Source organism: Mustela nivalis, assembly GCF_964662115.1.
Source record: "Mustela nivalis genome assembly, chromosome: 15".
In the NCBI taxonomy this organism is placed as follows: domain Eukaryota; kingdom Metazoa; phylum Chordata; class Mammalia; order Carnivora; family Mustelidae; genus Mustela; species Mustela nivalis.
Genome location: NC_139034.1, coordinates 29,656,231 through 29,674,372, shown reverse-complemented (window position 1 = coordinate 29,674,372; position 18,142 = coordinate 29,656,231). Strand labels below are relative to the sequence as shown.

The 18,142-nt window shown below is 38.5% G+C and overlaps 1 protein-coding gene across 5 annotated transcripts in view; it reads left to right on the top strand.

Annotated features, from left to right (window-relative positions):
• Positions 1-18,142, top strand: part of CDADC1 (cytidine and dCMP deaminase domain containing 1) — a 46,062-nt gene that overhangs the window by 4,285 nt on the left and 23,635 nt on the right. For 4 of the 5 annotated variants that reach the window (XR_014303610.1, XR_014303611.1, XM_082701584.1 and 1 more), the window contains exons 3-4: positions 4,024-4,098; positions 13,636-13,813. Coding sequence is in view for 3 of the 5 variants with exons in the window: in XM_082701584.1 (XP_082557710.1) it covers positions 4,024-4,098; positions 13,636-13,813 (253 nt within the window). In the remaining 2 variants the exon portion in view is untranslated. The remainder of the gene's footprint in view (positions 1-4,023; positions 4,099-13,635; positions 13,814-18,142) is intronic. The other variant, XM_082701585.1, reaches the window with a different exon arrangement.

Below are 18,142 nucleotides of genomic sequence, written 5' to 3'. Positions count from 1 at the left end.
AAGTAGTAAAACATTATTTAAAATGTTTTGCAGGTTTACTTCCTATTAATCAATCCCTCAGCCCCACCCTGGCTTCATGTATTATTAATGGCTTTGAGAAAGTCTTCACTTCCTTCATGATTTTGAAGTCTTTTATTCTTTCTGTCTCTTAGTAGCTTAATATTATTTTATGAAAGTGGAAGATTTTCAAACCCATTGGGTTTTTGGGTTTGTTTTTGTTTCTTTGCAGATAAAATTGTCTTGAAGACACAGAAGCAAATGCTTAAGAGATTTAAGACTTTTTACTTTATTTATTTTAAAGATTTTATTTATTTATTTGAGAGAGAGTGCACATGCACATGAGTAGTGGTAGGGAACAGAGGGAGAGGGATAGAGAATCTCAAGCAGACTCCCCACTGAGCATAGAGCCTGTCACATGGCTCTGCCCCAGGATATATGTGAGGCTTGATCCCACCTGAGATCATGACCTGAGCTGAAATCAAGAGTCAGTTGCTTAACTGACTGAGCCACCCAGGTGCCCCGAGATTTAAGACTTTTTAAAAGCACATTTGAAAAGCTGGGCTTATTAGAGATTGTGTACTAATTTTGAAGATTTTTTCTTAATATGAAGATTTTATCTCATTTTAATTCATATATATGTATATATATATGCACATATATATTTCTGTATATATATAATATGTATCTCAAGAATAAATCCTCTGCTGAAATTAAGGTCTTTCTCAACAGAGTTGTGTATTAAATTAAAATAAATTCAGTATTAATCGCACAATATGTTCATAGGGTTGAGTACGATCTTTTTCCTTTCAAGAGAAGAAAAATGTTCTTTAAGCTAAAATAATGTTTGTTTCACTTAAATTTTTTATTCTGCTTTTTCTATAAAAAGTAAGTCATAGAAACCCTAAGATGCAATTTGACATGTAATTAGATTGGAAATACTGCCTTTGACACTTAGCCAATCTTTTATCTTCTAAAATATTTTTATTTCACCCAAGTAATGTATGCTTATTATTTATAAAATGGACTAAAGAAAAAATTTTTTTTCATAATTTCATTGTCTAGTGATTACTGACATTATTGTGCTGTTTCTCAGTCTTTTCCTTCTCTCTCTTTTCTCTCTCTTGCGATGTTTTTTGAGATCATTCACTTCTGGATTCAGCCTTTTTCACTTAACATAGGAAAATGATTATGCTGTAATACTGTTATTCCCCCTGGAGCAGGAAGTTAGTCTAATGGTTTAAAAGGAGCAGTGGTTTTGTAGTTAGCCTACCTGGGTTCAAATCTGGACTCTACCTCTGAGTAGTTGTGTAATATTGAGTAAGTTATTTTCCCTCTCTCAACTTCCTTATCCATGAAATGGAATGTTACTGGTACATACTACAGGGGGCTTTTATGAAAAGTGAACGAGTTTACAAGCTCATGGATAGTGCCTGGCACAAACTATGGACTATATGTGTTTGTTACTATGTTTTAATATTGGCATAACAGGTCCATTGTATTGATGTACCATGTATATTCCTTTAGTACTGGACATTTAGATTGTCATTCATTTTTACCAGATTCAATGTATTTTAACTTAAAACCACTTCTATTTTTTTTTTTTTTTTAAGATTTTACTTATTTATTTGACAGAGACCACAGTAGGCAGAGAGGCAGGAAGAAAGAAGAGGAAGCAGGCTCCATGCTGAGCAGAGAGCCCAATGCGGGGCTCGATCCCAGGACCCTGGGATCATGACCTGAGCTGAAGGCAGAGGCTTTAACCCACTGAGCCATCCAGGCACCCCTTCTAAATATGACTAATATCTGAGATTTTCTGTGTTGTAAAATATTTATACTGTATGGATGCTCTTTGAGGATTGTTCAACAGAGTTTACATTAAGTATAAAATCCAATAATTTTTAAGAATCCAGCCCAAAATTAGATAAGTGAGTTGGGAAAGAAACTAATTATTTTTGAGACTTGGGAAAAGCACAGCTAACTCAAAGTTTTAGAACAGAAGTTAGGACTACTGAAAATGGCCATTGTTTCGAAATAATAATCTCTCCTATTGGTTCATAGCTTTTCATTTTAGTTAAGTTAAACATACCTAAATTGCCTGAATGTGACTGTAAAATAAGAACTAGAATAAGTGTATCGTTGCCTCATTTTTTTCTTTTTAAGATTTTATTATTTATTTGACAGAGAGAGAGAGATCATAAGTAGGCAGAGAGGCAGACAGGCGGTGGAGGGGGAAGCAGGCTCCCTACTGAGCAGAGAGCCCAACACAGGGCTCAGTCATAGGACTCTGAGATCATGACCTGGGCCAAAGGCAGAGGCTTAACCCACTGAACCACCTAGGCACTCCACCTCATTTTTTACATATCAGGTACTGTCCCTCTCACCCAGTTCTTCCCGTTGTGTACTCATTGTACTTTTCCAGAACAGTAGCAGGATAACATAATGGTTAAGACAGTGGACTTGGGGCTCAGGTCCTGGTTTTCCCATTGACTAGCTACAGAGTTATTTAATCACTCTCAGCCACAATTTCTTCATTTCTAAAATGGAAACAATAGGGGCTACTTTGTAAAGTTATGAGGATTAAATGAGATAGTTTAGAGCCTGGTGCTTGGGAAACACTGTTAGGTACTTTATTATTATCACTTATGTAATAATCATCATCACCACTACTACCATCTCCCTCCTACCATTCCATTACCAAGATCATCACTTTCCCACTTCCTGTTCTGCTGGGATAAAATGTGATTCCCAGGACATGGCTTTTCTTGTAAACTTTTTAGAGGTTTTTTTTTTTTTTTTTTTTTTTTTTTTTTTTTTTTAGCATCCAACATTTGTTTCAGAAGACAGAGTTCCAACATTCACCAAGTTTATCATTCCCACTTTCAAACTTTCTCCAGTTTATTACATATCCCATCTACCTTCAGGCTCACAGAATCTTGCTGTATCATTCTGTGTCAATAATCTGCTCACTTCCTAGTCACTTTCCTGTGTCTATAAGGGCTGCATCCTCAGCAAGTAGGTTTGTGGCTGGCACATAGCAAGGATTCAGTAAATATTATTGAATTAATAAATGAAGGAGTTTAGCCCCTGACTCAAAACTTCCTACTTCAAGTTTTACTTTTAGAAAGACTTGTGTACTTCGTATGTTAGTGTCCTATTACTTCTGTAACAAATTACCACAAAGTTGATGGCTTAAAACACACATTTTATATAGTTACTATCCTACAGTTCTGGAAATCAGAACCCCAAAATGGGTCTTACTGGACTGAAATCAAAGTGTCAGCAGGGCTGTTTTCCTCTTGGAGGCTTGGAGGAGTTTCCATTTCCTTGTCTTTCCCAGTTTCTAGAAGCTCCCCAGTTGCCTTGGCCCATGAACTTCTTCCTCCATCTGTAAAGCCAGAAGTGGCAGACTGAGTCTCATGCTGCATCACGCTGGTACTGATGTGCCTCACTTTGGGAAGGACCCTTGTGATTACAGTGGGTCCACCCAGATAATCCTCCCCATCTCAAGGTCAGATGATGAGCAGCCTTAATTCCATCTACAGTCTTGCCATAGTAACATAAACAGAACCATAGTCTCCAGGGACTGGGACAGGCAAGTCTTTGGGAGACCATCATTCTGCCTACCATATCTAATGCCTTAGCTGCATAGTTTCCTTATCTTCCCAATTGCAGTTAATATACCCTTACTCCCATTTAACCCTTTTAAGTTATGGCCACATTCTAGACTGTTCCTTAAAACTTCCCAACTCCAATTCTTTAACTACAGAATTTTATTTTCAGACCACAAGTTTTAGTACTTCTGGATTTTGGAAAAATATGGAGGGGACTTTATATGTAAAGGCATTATATACTAGGTTAAGTAGTCTAAACTTGAACCTGAAAAAAGGGTGAAGTCAATGCACTTTCATCAGGAAGAAAAAAAACATGATTTAAAACCAAGAAAACCAGCCTTCAAATAGGAAATACTGAATTAATTCTATGTTTTGTGCACTAATTTTCCCCCCTTAATCTGCTTTGAATTAGGAAAAGGAAGAGGGAAAGCATGGACCCTTAGGAGATAATGAAGAGATGGCCAGGATATCTACTGACAAAAAACAGGTGAATTTTTAAAAAATTTTAAAAAGACATTTGTAATCACAAAGCAAAAACAATGGTATAAAGTAGAATAAAAGTCCTTCTTATACTCAAGTTTCCCATTTCTACTTCCAAGGCATGTTCTTACATACCTTTCATATCCTTCTAAAAGTTTCAATGCATTTACAAGAATATACATGTCTCCTGTAAAAAGGAAAACAAATCCAAATTGTTGTATGATATGCTCCTACGTCTTTTTTTTTTAATTTTTAAATTCAGTTCTTGATACATTTCCATACTAGTTTGCATAAATGTGTTGAGAAACACACTGTTCTCTCGTACTCCCAACACATCTTGCTGGTTTAAAGTATGCAAGGCCCTAACTGCTCTTTATCTAGGCCATTTCTTGGAGTTGTGTTTGTAGCAAGCAACCTTGAAGGTTGAGCTGAAGGTTGAGCTGATGTCTTCCTCTGGGACAGAGAGGAGGTTTGCTTACTGTCTGTGATAAAACAGCAGTGCCCAGGCTTAGTGTTCCTTTCCTATAACACCACCCACTTCCTGTCTCGGAACCCCTCTGGGCCATCTGCATGACCCCCATGGGACTTGTGGGCAAGGGAAACATCACACACATGGTACTGATTCTGCTTGCTGCACTGTGAATGATCAGGTTGTCTCTGACCCTGGAGCTTCATGTGTTCTGCCAGTATCTGTGAAACAGTAGCGGGCTAATTTACTAGAAGGGTAAACTCAGACCCAGACTTGATAAGATGAACTTTGTTCTTTTTAATATTGCATAGTATTTCCTTGTTATTTTAATCTTCTGAGTTTTCCGGAGAGATTCTAATTTATTGGGTGTCTAGTGGAGACAAAACAAGTATATTATGAAAAAAGTTACCTTCATGATTCTGATGTGCATTCCTGGAGATCTCCTGATAAGTTCTGAGAGTGAGTCTCTAAAATCCCCAGCAAGAATATAGAAATTCATCGGGCTCTCTGCTCAGCAGGGAGCCTGCTTCCCTCTCTCTCTCTCTCTCTGCCTGCCTCTCTGCCTCCTTGTGATCTCTGCCTGTCAAATAAATAAATAAAATCTTAAAAAAAAAAGCGGGGGGGCGCCTGGGTGGCTCAGTGGGTTAAGCCGCTGCCTTCGGCTCGGGTCATGATCTCAGGGTCCTGGGATCGAGTCCCGCATCGGGCTCTCTGCTCAGCAGGGAGCCTGTTTCTCTCTCTCTCTCTCTCTCTCTCTGCCTGCCTCTCTGCCTCCTTGTGATCTCTGCCTGTCAAATAAATAAATAAAATCTTTAAAAAAAAAAAATAGAATATAGAAATAATTTGTCTCTGAATATTTAGATGTTTTTAATTTTAAGAAAGGCAAAGACAAAAAAAATAGTGACTCACCACTTAATATACTAGTTTGTTGCTTAAATTGTAATGTAAAACCCTGTGACTAAGATAACACAGGACTTGCCAAGATGTTAGGGAAGTGACGCATTCGGCATCCAGAATGGTGATTCACTGAAAAGATATAGTCTCCTGGGAGTTGCAGTGAGTGGAAGTGCAAAATGAAATGCAACTTAGGCTTTTATTTGCTTTGTTTTGTTTTAAGTTTGGGATTTAAAAATCTTTATCTCAAACTTGACATTTTGACCTTAGTTAAAATTGAAAGATAAAAGATATTTTCTGAGGTGAAGAGGACTCTAGACAAAAAAGTGACAAATTAAACTTAGCCTAAAAGTTTGTTTGTTCTTTGTTGTTGTTTGTTTTGTCTCTGTGCCTATGCTGAGGGGCAGAGGAGGGATAAAAGATTGTTCTAATAATAAATTGATGAGTATACTTCCCGCTTATGAGGAATAGTGTTGGGTTTTGGGGTCTTTTTTAGGAATTGTTTTTTAATATTATTTATTTATTTAGAAAGAGAGAGGACACAAGCAGGGGGAACTGCAGAGGGAGAGGGAGAAGCAGACTACCTCCTGAGCAGGGAGCCCAATGCAGGACTCGACCCCAGGAACCCTGGAATCATGACCTCAGCCAAAGGCAGAGGCTAAACTGACTGAGCCACCCAGGCACCCTAGGGATAGTTTTTTTTTTTTTTTTTTTTTAAATATTTTATTTATTTATTTGACAGAGAGAGATCACAAGTAGGCAGAGAGGCAGGCAGAGAGAGAGGGGGGAAGCAGGCTCCTTACTGAGCAGAGAGCCCCCCTGTAGGGCTTGATCCCAGGACCCTGAGATCATGACCTGAGCCAAAGGCAGAGGCTTAACCCACTGAGCCACCCAGGTGCCCCAGGGATAGTTTTTTTAAAAGTCTTTTGTGGCCAAGGTTTCTGGCTTTATTTCTGTTTGCTTAGCTACTGAGAAAATCTAAAGCTAAGATCTTTAATTACAGCCATTTTCATTTGTCACAATTGGTTCATTTTATTTTATTATTATTATTTTTTAATTTTTTAATTTCTTTTCAGCGTAACAGTATTCATTGTTTTTGCACCACACTCAGTGCTCCATGCAATCCGTGCCCTCCCTAATACCCACCACCTGGTTCCCCCAACCTCCCACCCCCACCCCTTCAAAACCCTCAGGTTATTTTTCAGAGTCCATAGTTATTTTATTTTATTTTTTAAACTTTTTTTTTTTTTTTTTTTTTTTTTTAAGTAATATCTACACCCAGCGTGGGGCTTAAACCCACAACCCCAAGATCAAGAGTTGCATGCTTCACCAAACAAGCCAGCCAGGTGCCTCACAATTAGTTCATTTTAATAAAATGAACTCTAGCATGCTGAGATCTCTTGATATGGCTTTATTAGTTCTTTTCCAAATTTGTAATTTAAAAAGAAAAACTTACTGGAATTATTCAGAAGTAGATACTAACATATACTTTGTATTTGGAGAACATAAAACTCAAAAGAAATTTTGGGATGGGAAGGGAAAGTTCACGGTAAATTTAAAGCTTGTTTTAAAGGCCAATATAGATCTTTCATGTTTTAAATTTATTTTTGGAAGTATATTTTGCAAAGGACAGATTTTTGTATTCCTTTTAAATGTCTTTATAGTTTAGGAAGTGGTTAGTTAACTCAGAGAAGGAATTCTATAAACTTTTCTCTATTCTTTCTTTTTAGACATTTTATAAAATATCATTCTCCATAGTTGCAAACATTTATACTCATAACTGAAACTGAAACTTGACTGTTTTAGTTAATAAAGCTCTGGTCTGTACTTTAATTTCAAGATGTGTCCTCTTGGGGATAACTGTAGACTGAAGCCCTTTGAAAGGGAGTAGGGAATAACGGGTACCCTTTTCTCAGCCTAAGTTCCCCAAGTACTGTAATAATCAGTCCCAGACCCAAAGATTGGATTTACATTCCTTACCTCAGAGCCCTTTCCTGTGAAAATGGTATAGACTATTTTGTCTACATAGAACTTATTTTTAAGTTCTATTTTTCACCTTACACAGAACTGATTTTTAACTTAGTCCATTTTATTTGATATTAATATTGTCACACCAACTTTTTTAGTTAATATCTGTGTAGGTAAGGACACATTACGTTTAAAGTAACACTTCTTTAGAATGCCAGCCTGTCCCCAGCCTCCAGGGCTTGGAAGCAGAGTCAGCCCAATCCCCTACGTGGGTGGCATACTGCTCAGGTAGCTCAGACTTACTGCTTTGGCTTTGAGTTCTCTTCATTTGTAACACCTGAGAAGGTGTCTTCCTTTCTTTTGAGCTTGACTATGCATTTAAAACTTTTTTGTAGGGGCATCTGGGTGGCTAAGTCCTTAAGTGTCTGCCTTTGGCTCAGGTCATGATCCCAGAGTCCTGGGATCAAGGTGCACATCCGGCTCCTTGCTCAGTGGGGAGCCTGCTTCTTCCTCTCCTACTCCCCCTGCTTGTGTTCCCTCTCCTTCTGTCAAATAAATAAACAAATAAAAGTCTTTTAAAAAAAAACTTTTTGTAAATAATCTACGTATTTGTAGAAGGTGGGACCTACCCACATTAGTCTAGACTGCCATAGTGTGAAAAATTGGGAGAGTCAGTTTTGAGAAAGAAGTTGAGAACTATCTTTATTTAGTCAGTATTGGAAATATTTTAAAAATTTAAGATGACCTCTGCTTTGTTTCTGCCTTTTACCATCTGTGGGTCTTTCAGAAAACCACATAATCTCTTTGGGCTTCACTTATCCATGTATAAAACCACAGGGTTTCCTACATTTTTTTGTTATTACCACATAGAAGCTTAACACTAAATAGTTATAGACTGGATGCTGTAAGAAACAAGTCAAATCAACTTGGTTCTCACCCTTTCCTAGGTTAAAGTGCACTTATTTTTCAGTCAGAAAAATTAATGGATAATTAAATGGTTCATTGTTCAGTTAAGAATGCCTAGATTTAGAAAATTTCTGGTATAAAGCCAACATTAAACTTTCAGAAAAGTCTTTGGACCTAATGAGAAATGTGCTTTTGTTCAAATTGGGTTCAGATCAAGAACTAAATAGAACTTTTATTTTATTAATAAATCAAGTATAATCTGTGATATAATCATTAGATATGTTAAAAAAAAATAAAGTTCAACTGAGTAAACTTAAAGATCTAATTGCTTTATTCAATGATTCATGAATCTAGCAGCATCCCCTCTAGTAAATAGAAAGGAGCTCTTCCTCATTGCAAAAAGGGGAGGCTTCTACAGGCAGACCAGGCAGGAAAAGGGAGTGTCTATAATTTTAGGCAGGGTTACCTTCCTTTGGGGAACTGCAGGAGTTTATCAGGTGGATTTCCTCACTAGCTGACCAGGAAATTCAGTCTGACTGGTTAAGGTTATATTCCTGGGAGCGGCCAAAGCCTCAGTTAGGTGAGGCATTAAGTCTCAGTCTGATGGTGTGGGCTTAGCATGAGTGACTCTATTTGGGGCCTGCTTTTGGTTGCTGAGACCCCTCCACCTGAGAGATATGATCAAAACTTAAGGCATTAGTGCCATCCCTTGCTGTTGCTCTGAAATTCTTAGAGTTTTTGTTGATCATCTATGGTGGTATTCATAGGACATGAGTTTTAGTTTTGTTTTCGCTGGTTTTTTTTTTTTTTTTTCGAATCTTTGTGGTATTCACAGACCATGACTTCAAGTTCACATTTTTAAAGGAAGTCATTCTCTTCATTCCTTTTCTGATGTTCCAGTCTCAGGTAAATGATTTGTTTGGTGGTTAGTGGCTGCGAACACCCATTTAAAGCTGTATTTGAGAGAATACAGCAAACTAGAGAGACCACTATGATTATTACAAGCAGGGTAGTCCCCAATATCTAGAGTGTGTTTCGAGCTGCAGTCCCCAACACCCAAACCAGGCAAAATTAAATAAGTTAAAGGAAGACCCTACTGAAGGATTCACTTTCTTAAGCCAGGTGGCTCGTTCGGTGGTTTCACAGCTGAGTTTCAGCTTTCCCACAGCATTAATCCATGTGCAGCAAGTGGTGTTGGTCACAGTACAGACAGCTCCTTGTTCAGCCAAAAAATAATCAAGGGCCATCCCATTACCAAGAACAGCTTTGGTCAGAGGGCCCAAGGATTTTGTTGGGCAGCTGTTTTTTAAAAAGCAGATTCTGTAATACTTTAAAGAGTTAAGGAAAATTTCCTGATCATAGCCTCATTCATACTCACTCCTAACCAGGGAAGGGAGCTAATTTTTAATCATATATGCCTCCTGTAATTCCTTTTTGAATCTTGGCTCAGAACTGGAAAGGTAACAGCCAGGGAACCAGTACAATTTAAGGGGCTTAGACTGTACGGGCAGTTTTTACTCTGGTTGCTCTTGCCTTGTGTCCCTTCCTTTGTACAGAGCTTGGATGAATGTTTCCCTGGGTTTGGGGTTGTTAACAAGAGACAGGGTTTGTTCTGGAGAAACAGGTGTTGGAAATCAGGGAGAAGTTTGTGACAGGCAGAACTGCAGAATCACCAGCATCAGGGCAAGTTTAACAGTCATTTGGAAGTTGGATTAGCAACGGCCCGAGATACAAGGCCAAAGCAAGGCAAAATATGGACAAAATCATAAGGACCTTCATGCTGTAAGAATTAGGAAAAAGGATGGTCAGAGAGGGAAAGAGGAATGGAAAGAAATGTTCTTGATCCCACATTTTGGGAGAGAAAGCAGTGGAGAAGACATTTAGCATTTATATTTGTCCATGACAAACAATTTTATGAAAGCTGTGAACTAAATTCTGGGCAAGGGAGCTTCTGTAGCAGTTTGTATTTATACTAAACCTCCACCCTCTCCCCTTTTTTTCTTTAGTCTTAGGAATTGGGGATGGTTTAGATTAGAGTTCCTGGGGAAGATCCGGTAAAACATGTGCATCTCAAAGGCACAGGGAAAGAATGTTAAGTTCCTCCAAAACAATTTATAAGCCTTTTGAGATAAATATGGGAGGTTTGGGGATTGGTAAAAAGAATAGGTGGATTTTGAATTGTTTCTAGAGCTGCATTTCTGGTTTTGTAAAGATCTGTAAGATAAGAACAGTTGCTTTTAATTTCTCAAGGAATTGGGTTGTAACTTAAATGACATCATAGGTTGGTCTCCCATCCAACCACATCATCTTCAATTTGCTTTTATATATTAGGGAAAATATTTCCAACTCAAGATGGAAATCAAAAGATTTCTGTGTACAGATTTAGAGCTCTTTGTCATTGTAATTTTTTAGTAAATCCATAAAAGCGTGAGAAGGTTTTTACTTTTCCTCTGGGTTCATAGTTTTTTATTTTAGCTTAGGGGAGAATGTCTAAGAAAAACTCTGATCAGGCTTTGAATATCAGCTTTTAATCTGGCCAACTTCTGACCACAGGACAAGCTACTTAAAAAAACTCCTTTTAAGTATCCTATCAATTTTCAGCTGAGACAAACAGTAAATATTCCTGACAGTATTAAATAACCCCCTGGACTCAAAGGCGTCCACAGAGAGGGCTCAAAAGATTTTTTTTTTCCTCTTTTTCTTTCTCTCTCACTCTCTCTCTCTCTCTATCAGTTACTGTAGACAGAGATCCAGGAGAGCTGACTCTGGTAAGAGTTCTCACTCTTAGCCAGCTTTGGCCAGTTTTTCCTAGGATCCCTCAGCAGACTTGTAGTGAGGTGTAAAGTCAGTGTAGCTTTGGTGTCTATCAATTTTATGAAGGTTTTCAAATCATTTTCATTTTATTTTCCCTTGGCTGTTTAAGGGAATAAGGTAGCAATTTACCTGACACTTCCTTGGAGCCCTGTCAACCCTCCTTCAAGGCTAGTTCTAGGGGTCTCTGTAAGGCTACCTACTTGGTGGACTTTTGTTTATGGTCTTGTAGTCTCCTGAAGATTGGAAAGAAGATTGAGGCAGAGGATTACTAGAATGAAGGTATACTCAATTAAAGGAGGATAGAGGGTGACAGTAGGAGTTACCTCAGTCTTAGAGTTCTGTTGTATATACCTCTTGTGTCTTTAATTTTTCACAAGTGATTTGCAACAAATCTTTCAGTGAAGGTATTTTGGAATTTTGAAGCCTTTTGGAGCTTTCTGCATGCCAGTTAAAACAGGTATATACCACTGTGTTTGTTTGATTTGGAAACCCTTTCTTCTTGAATGATCTTATCTAACTGGACCATTCCTCACCGTGTCCATCTCATTCTAGGCTGTTAGTTATCTGAGGGCTTCTAGCAGTTTGGTAGGGCTCTAGCCAGAAATGGAGTTTAACCCATATTTTCTGTCCAGCGGTAGCTAGTGGTAAAGGAGGTACAACCTACATTTCTGTCTGGCCGTATCTTGGGGTCCCCAACCTGATGGTTGTTACCAAGCCAACTTCTTAGGGTACAAAAAAGCTTAGGAGGATTTTGTCATTTTGTAGATACTTTTAGCTTCCAGGATTATAATTTTTAGACTTATAATAAGTAAGGGTGCCAGAAGGTAGTATGCTTTGGAATTTAAGGGTCTCTCTTTCTCTCTCTTATTTTTTTTCCGATTTTATTTATTCTAGAGAGAAAGAAAGAGCGGGGGGAGGAGAGGGGGACAAGCAGACTCCACACTCAGCATGGGCCCTGATACAGGGCTCAATCTCAGGACCCTAAGATCATGACCTGAGCTGAAACCAAGAGTCGGATGATCAACTGACTGAGCCACTCAGGCACTCCTCTATCTATCTGTCTTCCTACCTATCTATCTGTCTGTCTAGCTATCTACTTACTTTTAAGCTAAGTGGGTTTCTCAGAGCCAAACTAATAGCTAAGAAGAACATGCTGCTGTACCGGGGTTGGGAGTTATGTGGTGTTTTACCCTATACCTAATTGCATCAAAATTTTCTTGAGGTTGGTGGGTGACCTAGTGTCATTCTAACCCACTCTATGACCAGCTTATCCTAACACAGAATTCTTAGAGTTTGGTGGCAATTGCTCTAACAGCTTTTTTTTTTTTTTTAAGATTTTATTTATTTATTTGACAGAGAGAGATCACAAATAGGCAAAGAGGCAGGCAGAGAGAGAGAGGAGGAAGCAGGCTCCCTGCTGAGCAGAGAGCCCGATGCGGGACTCGATCCCAGGACCCTGAGATCATGACCTGAGCCGAAGACAGCGGCTTAACCCACTGAGCCACCCAGGCGCCCCTGCTCTAACAGCTTTTAAGTGCTTAACCCATGTCCACCAATTTGGCAGCTTTTGGTCAGCCAAGAGTCCGATTAGCAGTAGCTTTTACCTACACAATGTAAGACAAACATGCTCACCTTAACACACCAGCAGTAATCAAGAGATTTTACCTTAGCCTGGCCAAAAGAAGGCCTTGTGCACACCACTACCAATTCTTAACATGCAATCTAGGACTGGGAAAAGGACTGAACCAGCACTCCTCAACAAATAGGGACTATAGCCTAAGATTCCACACAATGGGGAGTTGTAGACTGAACCACAAGGAGTTCCCAATATGGAATCTGGGGGCTAAGTCAAGGGGTGGGGGTTCCAATCAAATGGGGGATTTTGGACTGGAAAAGCAATCAGATTAAGAGCTCAGTGCAAAGACATTTAAGCCCAGAACCAAGAGAAACTCACCTATGGCCCTTAGATATGGCAAGAAAGACAGGGTATCATGCTTGTGTTTCTTGTTGTCCCTGAAGCCATCAGGATTTTTCCTTTGTATCCAGATGCTTCCACCAAATCTGTTAAAAACCAAGTTCAACTGAGTAAACTTAAAGATCTAATTGCTTTATTCAACGATTCGTGAATCATACGGCATCTCTAGTAAATAGGGAGGGGCTCTTCATCACTGCAAAAAGGGGAGGCTTCTATAGGCCTCTACAGACTTCTATAGATGGGGCAGGAAAAGGAAGTGTCTAGCAAAAAGTGGATTGTTTCAGGCAGAGTTACGCTCCTTCGGGGGGCTGCTGGAGTTTATCAGGTGGATTTCCTCACTAGCTGACCAGGAAATTTCAGTCTGACTGGTTAAGGTTATATTCCTGGGAGAGGCCAAAACTGCAACTAGGTATTAAATCTCAGTCCAATGATGTGGACTTAGCTTGAGTGACTCCATTTGGGGCTTTTTTTAAATAGATGTTAGCACTAATACAATATTATTTTGTATTTTAATGTAGGTGAAGAGAACTGGTCTTGTGGTGGTGAAAAACACGAAAATTGTTGGTCTCCACTGTTCTAGTGAAGATTTACATGCTGGAAAAATTGCTCTTATAAAACATGGGTCAAGGCTGAAAAACTGTGATCTTTATTTTTCCAGAAAACCCTGTTCTGCTTGTTTGAAAATGATTGTAAATGGTAAGTGTAGATAAGGCTTGGTTGGGGATTAATAGTATTTATCTAAGAATAACCAAGATAAATTGCCTAAACACCACTATCGTTGAGAAATATGAATACATATCAGAATATAGTTTGATACTAAGAAAAGTCAAACAACACGGATTCTGGTCTCAGCCCTGTCACTGTTTAGATGAGCCTTTGTGTATTAGTAGACTAATGCTAGCTACCATAATAAACACTGAAATTTCAGTGGCTTAATATACTAGACCTTTATCACCCATGTAATAGTCCAACATAGGTGTTGCTGAACAGCAGGCGGTTTTTCTCCATGTGGCTGTTTCATGGGTGTAGGCATCTTCTGTGTTTTGCTACTGTTGTCTTCTAGAGCCTTGAGTCTTTTGCATCCAGAGGTAGACTGAGACAGAGAATAGAGAAGGCACACTGCTCCTAAAAACTAAAAATGCTGGCCTAGAAGTCACTTGCATCATTTCTGTTCCCATCCACTGTGGGCTCTGTAGCTCCTGTCTGAGCAGCTGTCTCCCAGGGACTGCTCTGTACTTTGGACGGAGAAGCACAAATTATTAATGTTTAACTATCCATCTCTGCTACACCAGGCTGCTCACTAAAGCTATGCTTATGATTCTGTTTTGTATCCAGGTAAGTATGCATACCATTCTCCCATTTTAAAAATATTACATCTTTTACATAGGCACTTTGATGTTGTGACTTAGAATATGAGTTATGTATTTGGTCTTCATCCCATTCCTGGTACAAAGCAAATAAAACCCTTGGAACTTCCTGGGTGATGAGGGTGATAGAGGTGTCTTTTGTTATTCTTAACAAGCCCCCTTCAGCCACACTTGAGTTTGTTAGTGAAGGGACTTTTGGGAAGCTCCATAAATGGGGGCCCGCTTGTCAGCAGAACCAACTAGGTAATTAAAGGGTTGGCGCTTTCAGTCTCACTTCTCAGACCTCTGAGGTTTGAGTTCAGTTACCAATGGCCAATAATTTAATCATTCATGCCTATGTAATGAGGACTCCTCCTCCAAAAAGAGCAGGTTTGGAGAGTTTCTGGAGAAGAAAAGGCTTATATAGTTTTTTGTTTGTTTAAAGATTTTATTTGTTTGACAGAGAGAGAGCATAAGCAGGGGGAGCGGCAGACAGAGGGAAAGGGAGAAGCAAGCTCCCCACTGAGCAAGGAGCAGATGTGGGGGTCAGTCCCAGAACCCTGCAACCATGACCTGAGTTGAAGGCAGATGCTTAACCAACTGAGCCACCCAGGCATCCCAAACAAGGCTTAAACAGTTTTAATCCATTCCCTCAATTTGCTGCTTGGGTTATTTGTTACAACTTAATGTAACACATCATCTAGTACCAAATGAGTGATAAAGGCTGTTAAGTGATATATGAATTGAGGGGTGTAATAGTGATCTATACAGGTTGTCGTGTAATGAAAGGCTGGGGCTTAAGCTGGATCTTGACGGGTCAGATGGAGAGGAAGAAGAACACATTCCATGGGAGCAGCACATGCGGGATCATTGGTTTGTGAGAAGCAAGGTTCTGGGGTCAGTGTTCATAATGGAGAAATACTCTTGGAAAGCGAAGTCATTTCAGGCCCCCAGCTATGTTCTTCTCTTTCTTTTTCTGGGGAGCCCGTAACTCTTTAGGCTTATGTTATAAACTGAATTATTCACTTTTTTTTTTTCACGGAACACTGCAAACAGACAAAGTGTGTGGCAGATGTTCTCTCAGAAAGGAATAAGTGAACCTATCACTCCTAAGAAAACTGACAGTATTTGTTGCCAATGATAAAGTCTGAGTGAGTCTTCAAGTGAAAATTAGAATTTTGAAAAAGTTACATCCACCGTCATGAGCTTACAGCTTCCTAACACTTAAGACCAACACTAAGACTCTAATGATGTAATATTAATGATGGTCATGCTAACGAACAGTACTTTGTCTTAATATCGTAAAGTCGGTAAACCAGTATTTTCCAAAAGACCAACGTAGGATGCTACAAAATCATGCATGCGTGAGAGAGCCATTGTAAGTGCACAGTAAACCAATGGACTTTAACATAGTTGTATAGAAAGTTTATTGATATATTTCAGATTCCATACTGTAACTAACTTTTAAGAAATTACCCCTCAAATTTTTATGTAGTGTCAAAGAGGAATATTCAGTTATCTGAAATGTGTGTTAAAATCTTCTTTTTCAACTATACATGTGTGTGGATCTGAATACTTTTCATATACTTCAGTGAAAACAACCTATCACAGCAGATTGAAAGCAGAAGCAGATTTGAGAATCCAGCTGTATTCTATTAAGCCAGATAATAATAAAGAATTTTGTAAACATTTAAAACAATGTCATTCTTCTCAACTAGTTTTTTATGCTGTTTTGGAAAAATAGTTATTTTTTATTAAACTGTGTTATATTAAAGTATAGTAGGTTCTCTATTGTTATTTTTAATGAATTAAAAAATATTTTTTTGAATTTTTTTAAGTTTCTAATATAATAAATATCAGTAGGTATAACCTATATAAACAGAGCTCTTTAGGGTCCTCAATAATTTTTAAGAGTATAACGAGTTCTGAAACCAAAACATTTGGAAACCCCTGCTGTAGCATTTGCCAGTGGTACATGAACATTTGTTCAGAGACTAGTCATTCCCTCTTCTCCTTAAATCAGGATTGCTAGAAGCAAACCAGATGCTTAGGTGAAAGATTGACTATCACCACTGAGTAGAAATGGATTGTGAGAACTCCAACAGAGGGAAGGTGAAATGCAGCCACAGGAAACGTTCTGATATCAGCTCTGAGCCTTCAAAGCTGATTTATAACCCAAGCTACAGTAAGAGTCAGGATGAACAGGGTGTAGATAGAAATGTGTGTTTGTTCAACTAAGACTTCGTAATTCATCTGTTTCTTGGAATGCAGGACACTCTGTGGGCCATCTGTCTTTTCCCTTCTGGGCACAATCATAAAAATCTGTCCTAGCTGAAATTCCATGAGATAACTAGTAAAGGAGTCTCTTTGTAAAATACTAATCAATTGATGATCATTTGAGTGCTTAACCCTGTGTAAAGGATCTAATTGTTCCCTCTCAAATATAAACTATTTTTTTCATCTGTTTGTTACCTAGTTTTATTTTCTCTTTTGTAAATTGTCTGATCATATTGTTTTGTCTGTCTTGAGGCCTTATTGTTCTCGTCAATTCTTATGTATTGTTAATGAATTACAGTTTTTTCTGTACATTAAAGATTACTAACCTTCTGTCACATTAATTGAAAAGAAATTGTTTTGTCTTTAATTTTGTGGGCTTAAAAAAATTGATATTGCTTCCCACCCCCCAACACGTTCATATAAACTGCTGCCCTCACATTCTTTTGGCCATTTAGGTTTTTTCTATATGTCTACTATTTATTTATTTACTTACTTGAGAGAGAAAGAACGAGCAGGGGCCAGGGGTGGGAGTAGAAGCAGAGGGAGAGGGAGAAGGGTACTCTGTGCTGATCAGGGAGCCCAGCACAGGAGCTAGATCCCAGGACCCCAGGATTATGACCTGAGCCAAAGGTGACACTTAACTGACTGAGCCACCCAGACACCCCTATGTTTTTACTGTTTTAAACAGTGCTGCACTAGATATACATGCATGATTTTGTTTGTTTGTTTCTATTTAGAATTTTTCTTTCTTTTCTTTTTTTTTTTTTTTTTTTTTTTTTTTAGAATAGCTTCCCAAAGAAAGAATTCCGACCATAGGTACATTTTTAATGTATGGATGAATTATTTATTTCAAATACGAAACTCTCAACAATATCAGTTGTCAGCTATGATCTTTCTAAAAGCAGCCATTTGATTACTTATAGGACTACAGTATGTAGTTCTGGTGCCGGGCTAGGGGACCACACTGAGGAAAGCCTGTGATTCCACAAATATCTTCCAGGCACCCATCTTTTCCCATAAAGGGCTATATAACAAATCTCTTAGGCTTTGCAGGCTATATGGTGTCTGTACAGGTACTCAACTCCACTACTTCATTGTAGTGCAAAAGCAGCCAGAGACTGTCAATGAATGGATGAGTCTGTGTTCCGGTAAAACTTCATAGACACTGAAATCTGAATTTCATAAAAAGTTCATTTGTCACAAAATACTATTCTTTTGATTTTTCCAACTATTTAAAACTATAAAATCCATTCTTAACCTACAAGCTGGGAAAAAAAACAGGCAGCGGGACAGATTTGGCCTCTGGGCCATAGTTTGCCAACCTTTGGGCTATATTATAGTTGAATTCATAATAGACATTTATTATATTGGGACCACTGGATCTACCACAGTGATAAGGTGG